The following is a 6530-nucleotide window of genomic DNA, read 5'->3' as shown; positions in this document are numbered from 1 at the left end:
GTCCCTGAACCGGCCTTGTTTGATCTGATTTAGTTTATGAACAAAATTATTGAAGGGCAATACTTGGAGAACTGAGGACACCTGTTACATGCAGTCAATGTCGGCTTACGTTAACGATAATAGAAGGAAACTATGCTCAAGTTGCTTGTAAAACTTTTGCACATAATAAATAAGAAATGAACAGAGGGCAATAGAGGAAGCTTCACTCTATAGCCGGAATGGTTACGTACTAAAAGTAACACTGCCTTTCCTGGGAACGCGATTTAATACAACGACCTCACTTTATCATTAAGTTTCAGTTTTTTCACTGGGTCTGCCTTCTGGAACTGTGAAGTGTATTTACCGATAACCTTGGTGAACTTAAGGCTTGTTTTGCATAGTGAAATATCGAGTTTCTCCGGCGAATGCAAAGCACTTCTTAACTAACTTTATTTTAATTGTTATTACTTTAATTTTTAATAATACATTTCTGAAAAAGATAACACCGCTCCGATCATCATTCTAATCAACACGCGGATATGCTTTCAGTTTCTGTTAATTAGCTGGTTGTTCGAGGAGAGCCTTGACTGATTCACGCGCACACCACGTGTGGTCGTGCGCTTGATAATCACATCTGCAGTAATCACATGCGCGTTTGGCAGACAGATAACTTAAACTTGTGCAAACAACAGGAGCAATTATAACTAGTTGGATGTTTCGACATTAGCATTAAATAAGCGGATTGGCACTGTTTCATTTTACAAAGTGGCTGCGCTAGCTAGTTTTTACTGCGAAACCCGAAATTTCAGCTTTTATCAAATCGCTAGGACGGTTTATAATTTACTTTGAAGTTTATAACCAACTGAGTTGTTCAGTATTTTATATACTGATTCTATGAAACGTGCTTTTCATTCCAAACACAACTAAGAGCAACATCTTATTTTTATAGGGTGGTAAATAAGAGGAAATTTCTATACAGGGTGGTTGCTGGACGTTTACCGAAAAATGAGAGGTCGGAAGAAAAAAATTAAAGGAAGAAAAACAGTGGGTTATCACAGTGGGTGATTCATTCAGTCTGTAAAACTCATCCCCCAAAAGGCGTGCTACATTACACATGTAAACATACTCCAATCCGGAAAATGGTTAATTGGAAAAATGCCTGCAGAGAGCAAAAGAACATTAAAGTCAAGTGGTCAGCAGGGAGTGGAGGGGGGGCGTTAACATCACTAGTCACACTGGTACCTGCTAAAACAGAGCGACCGGGCAGAAATATTCTAAAAGGCTGACGTCGTTCAAGCCATCTGTATATTTAACAAATCGAAAGTGGTTTAGCGTTGTCTGTACTCTTATCGACAACGATATGCGTTATCACAGTGGTCAAGATGTTGTGGACTCACGAGGCGCAGCCTCGTGAGTCCACAACATCTTGACCACAATTTTGACCACTGTAATGACGCGTATCGTTGTCGATAAGAGTAGAGACAACGCTAAACCACATTCGATTTGTTTTTTGCCACAATATCAACGTTGTCTGGACTCTTATCGACAACAGCAAATTAACCAATCAGATTGCGAGATTAGTAGCATTTGCGGTCAAAATATATTTGACTATGGGTGTATAGTTTGGGGAGATTGCTGTAAGCAGAATGCTCAGCGTTTAGAACGCCTCCAGAATAAAGCAATGCGTGTTATTTTGTAAGCTGCTCATCGTAAATCCTGTTCTCAGGACATGCGCAAAAGAAGTCGATGTCGTTTCTTAAGGCTTCAATTAGTTTATAAAACTGTGAATAACATAAATTGTCCAGATCAATTAAAGAATTATTTAGTTAAGCGGTGAGCATCACATAAAAGATTCTTAAGGGATGCTACCTTAATAGATTTAGGGGGAATTATGTCTTCATCAATGGGGCAGTCTTCGTTTAAGTATGCTGCTGCAAAGGACTGGAGCGATCTTCGCAAAGAGTTAAGGGAACTCAACTCTGTTTTTAACTTTCAAAATAAGGTTTTAAAGTATTTCTTAGACGTAGATCTCAAGGAACATAATTGTACTGCTCGTAAGTGGGTATAAATATTTTCTGATTTTTAATATTCTTCTAATGTTATTGTGTGGATGTACTTTTAGATGAATACATTTTATACTGCTAATAATAATAATAATAATAATAATAATAATAATAATAATAATAATGATAATAGATTTATATAGAGCCAAAATTATAAAACATTCTAAAGCGCTTTACAATGTAAGATTAAGATCACCGGTTTATTTCAGCTGCTCCCTTAGGTTCAACTGATCGGTTTTTTTTTTTTTTTTTTTTTTTTTTTCAGGATAAGAAAGATTTTTATTATCTATAAGCTGGGTTGTGTTTGAAGTACATATCTCTTCAAAGAGCTTTCAAATCATCATTTTCGAGTCGCATGCATAAACTGTACGCGATTTATTTTTATGAAAACCAAAGATAAAGCAGTGAGGATGAAAATGTTTTGTTGGGCAAGTAACTATTCCGACAGCCGTTAATACGTTGTTCAAAATTTTATTGATATATTCAGTAATTTGTTTTACACACATAATAAATCAAAAAGTAAATATCACATGCACGTATTTAGCCAACAATGTTCGTTGACACTTCAGCTGACACTTGGAAGCAATTATAGGTCACAATTATAGGTTATCTAACTTCCTTCTGCATTATCTTCTTCTTATTTATGGTCTTACATAAGTAGTTTGAAGACTTGGTACCTTTCTTCACTCAATTTGAAAATGAAATAGTCATTGAGCATAAAGAACAAGGACTTGTACAAACTTAAAAGCGTAGGGACATACAAGTTAAAGTCTCGCTTATCGAGATTCTGTTTTAACCTTATCCGGGTTTAAAAAACTGTTCTTCAATTTTAGTTTTCTAGTCAGTTTAATTTTTTTTTTTTCGTTTTTATGCAGCTTCGTGGCTATTTTACATAATTACTTAAAACTAGGTGACTTAGTTCGAGTACAACAATACAAGTACTTATATGCCACTTATATGTAAATGTACACTGCATTCGTTTCTCGTGTCACAAAATCCCGCCAAGCAACTTTTAAACAAAATTTAAATAGTGCATGGCAGCTTAGACAAAACAAGGAAACAAAAATTATTTATATCAGAAATGAAAGAGTTTTGAAACTCTACAAATCTCTCAATTCTATTTTGACATCAGTGAAAAAGGAAAAAAAAAACTTCACATTTTCCGAGTTTTGTTTTTGAAACAACATCCTAGCCTCTCCCCCGCAGATTTCCTCTTGATCGTTGTTTTAATAAAGTTCGTTGTTCTATTCATGTCTTCCGGTATTTAAAGGGCTAAGGTTTAACGGGCTTACATTCAATGGCGTGCGGCTTAACGGGCTCCTTATTGTTCTCTCTGTTGTATTTTGAGTAGAGCAGGTTGAGTTACAACAAAAAAGGTTCTTGAAACTTTGGCGAAACTCGTCACTTACCAGGGAGTAAATAAAAAAGTTTGCTGATGAATTCGCAATGACTAAAGTCACACAGACATTGTAATAAACCCAGAGGTATTTATGTTCGGTAATATCATTCCAGTACAAAACAACAAAGCGAAAAACATTGTAAGGTAACATGGTGATGGCAAAAACTACAACGACTGGGGTTAAAAGCTTTTTCGCTTTGCTATTTTGTCGTTCTCGCAGCCTTTTCCGGGTGCTTTGCAGCTCCTCGGGGTCGCTGCACTCTTCTCGTATGGACTTGTTGAATTTGCTGCTAGCATGAAGCTTCCTTGAAATACTGTAGAAGGTTCCACCGATGATAGCGAGTGGTAGAACATACCAAAATATGGCAACGCCGATCAGGTAAATCTGTCGCATCTCGTCTGCTCCTTTGATGTTCGGCCAGTTTGGAGTGCAATCGACCATGTCAGTGGAGGGTTGGTAAACACTGTAATCAATGAATTCCATGATAAAATACAGGGGAAGAGAGATAATTAGAAACGATAGCATCCAAACACTGGCTACCATCCAACGCGCTGATCTGAAGGAGGTTGTGCTACGCCTGGGAAGGACCCCCCGGACTATAGCTCTGTATCGATCGATGGCAATCAGGGTAATTGACCAGACTGATACACCGTGAAATATGTCGGCTAGGGGGAACACGTACCGGCACACACATTCCCCCAGGGGCCAGTGGTACGGGTTTTGTTCCTTGATCACTGCTAACGGGAAGGACAAGATAAGAATCCCCAGATCTGCGATGGCGAGATTTCTGATGAAGAAGTTGATGACATTGTGCATTTGAGGCTGGAAAGTTATGACGATGCAAACCATCGCGTTGCCTGCTAGGCCAACGGACGCGATGAAGACTTGAAAAGTTAACCTCAAGATTTCTAACCACTGTGGCTCCTTGAAGTAGGGCAACACAAATTCCCCGCCAGTTTGATTACCTGTCGAATTCATCATGCTCTTGTCGAGAAGTATTAGCGCCTTGATGATTGTTGAACCTCTCGAGACGAATCAACTTCCTCTTGTGCTGAACAGCGGCGAGTTCGCAAAGGATTTGCACTTCAGTTCAGCTTCAGGGCAAATATGCTTTTAGACGCGCAGATGGCTTCAGCTCAGTTCAAATCTAATGGAGAGGACTCAAACACAGTCAATCTTGCTCTTGATATCAACAAAGAAGTCTCTCAGCGTCTTGACGCGATGAACGTTTCTCTCAGCAATGTGGAAATGTAAGCAAATCCGCGAGCTTAAGTAGCCACTTATTTACGGTGTTAGGTACCAGTTAGAGACATCATGCTGATTACTGAAAGAAATTTTTGGCGACATCCAACTGTTTCACTTGATTGCCTTTTGTGATTTGAGGTTTTGTATCTTGTTAGGATGATATTCGACCTTCTTACGTAAGTTATTACTGAGATGCTGTGCTGAAAAAATACGTCTACGTTGTTTTGGCACACGAGAGAGGTTAAGCATGACGTTTACGGCAAACGGCAAACGGCAAAAATGAAACTTTTGCCCTCCCTCTTCAGTTGTGTGTGCAGTAGAGTGAAATTATTTGTATTTGCAATGAATAGTAGGAGACTTTATTCCATTTTTGCGTGCTTTATTTACGGATTAGAAGAAAAGAACTCAAAATCAGAAGTTATCTTTGCCGTTTGCCGTCTGCCGTTAACGTCATGCTTAACCTCAGTCTCTAATGCTAACTTGCAGTGCCGGCTAACGATGGATTCCCCACGTGCCGTAAGCACGTTTCTCCACGTGAAAAACAACCCGCTATATTGTCAGAGAACGAAATTAAGCCTTTTTTTATCAATTCAGTGAGTCTCCTTCATGTCTTTTTATATTAATTTTTTTCAAAATATGCATTTTAATAAAATTTCTTGTAGAAACTTATTACGTTACTTCACGCTTGAAAAACTGTTCAACTTGAAATTTGAAGCGGAATTTTGGCAAAGGAAAGTCATTCATCTATGCTTCGTTTCTACCTAGATAACATCGCGTGTACTCAGGTTTATCAATTCTCTTTTTTTTTTCCTGTGGTTCAATTAATGGTTGCTCTATTCAGCGGCTAAAACTCATTAGCAAAGTCATTAACTGGTGCCATATAACAAATTAATGCTCTCTCTCTTCTACAGACTCAGCCGATACAAAAGAGAGGAAAATAACACATAATAACACAAATCAATCACACAAATCAAACACATAGCTTGTTTTGCAACTTAGCGTATAACTTTTTGTTGGCGTAGCAACGCAAAAAGAACAAAAAGAACGTGAAATACGGACAATGAACGAGAGGTTGTTTTTCAACTTTGCACTTTGCGTGGTAAATGTTATCATGTTGGCGTGGGTGTGTCCCGGCATAATTTCTTTTCAATAAACGGGGACTTTTAAATGTTTCTTCGTGAATTAAACATGAGAGCTAAAATAAGCTTTTAAACCTTGCACGAAGTGGGCGTGAAATTCAACCCATTAAACGCGGCTAAAACCGTATACAAAATTGCTCACAATTAACTGTTCTAGTGTTACTTTAGCTTCGTTGTCCTGCATTAGGGCTGACTATTTGAAAATAAATTGAGTTACTTCCCAGCAATTTGAATTGTGTATATTTGGATTATATAACATGAACGCTATAACATATGATGGAGTCTGACGTTTTGGCAATTCTGCCTTCCTCGGATGCACAAAACATTTTGGAACTTTCGCATATCCTGAAGGCGGAATCGCCAACGCTGGACTTTTGAGCGGAAAAGGATTGAGGAATGAAATAGGTAAACAGCTTCACCAGCAAAAAGACTCTCCGGCAGACTATCCCCTGTCTGAGAGCAGATTGAGAGCGAATTGTTTTGGCGTTCAACAATCAATTGTTAACTAGAAAGTCTAGATCATATTGAATCTTTACTAAATTATCATCCACTTATTTCCTCTTCCCTTTTTTCTCCTTCATAAATAGAAATCCAATTGCTCATCTTTTCATCCAGCCAATACGCTGTAAGCATAATAACGATATCTGTAGATTACACGGAAAACTTCAAAGAGATGCGATAACGAAAGAATGGTCAACATGTTT

The 6530-nt window shown here is 38.1% G+C and overlaps 1 protein-coding gene across 1 annotated transcript; it reads right to left on the bottom strand.

Moving 5' to 3' along the window:
* Positions 1-2887: 2887 nt before the first annotated feature.
* On the bottom strand, positions 2888-4668 carry LOC110050854 (somatostatin receptor type 2-like). The gene has a single exon (XM_020756827.2). It carries the CDS (start codon positions 4421-4423, stop codon positions 3287-3289), a length of 1137 nt encoding a protein of 378 aa, XP_020612486.1. The 5' UTR covers positions 4424-4668; the 3' UTR covers positions 2888-3286.
* Positions 4669-6530: the final 1862 nt, after the last annotated feature.

The sequence above is a fragment of the Orbicella faveolata genome, unplaced genomic scaffold, assembly GCF_042242905.1.
Source record: "Orbicella faveolata isolate gen_17 unplaced genomic scaffold, um_ofav_v1 contig_46, whole genome shotgun sequence".
NCBI classification, from domain to species: domain Eukaryota; kingdom Metazoa; phylum Cnidaria; class Anthozoa; order Scleractinia; family Merulinidae; genus Orbicella; species Orbicella faveolata.
This window is presented reverse-complemented; position numbering and strand designations above follow the sequence as displayed.

Coding starts and splice junctions, on each gene's coding strand:
- LOC110050854 (XM_020756827.2), bottom strand. CDS start 4,423: ATGATGAATTCGACAGGTAATCAAACTGGCGGGGAATTTGTGTTGCCC.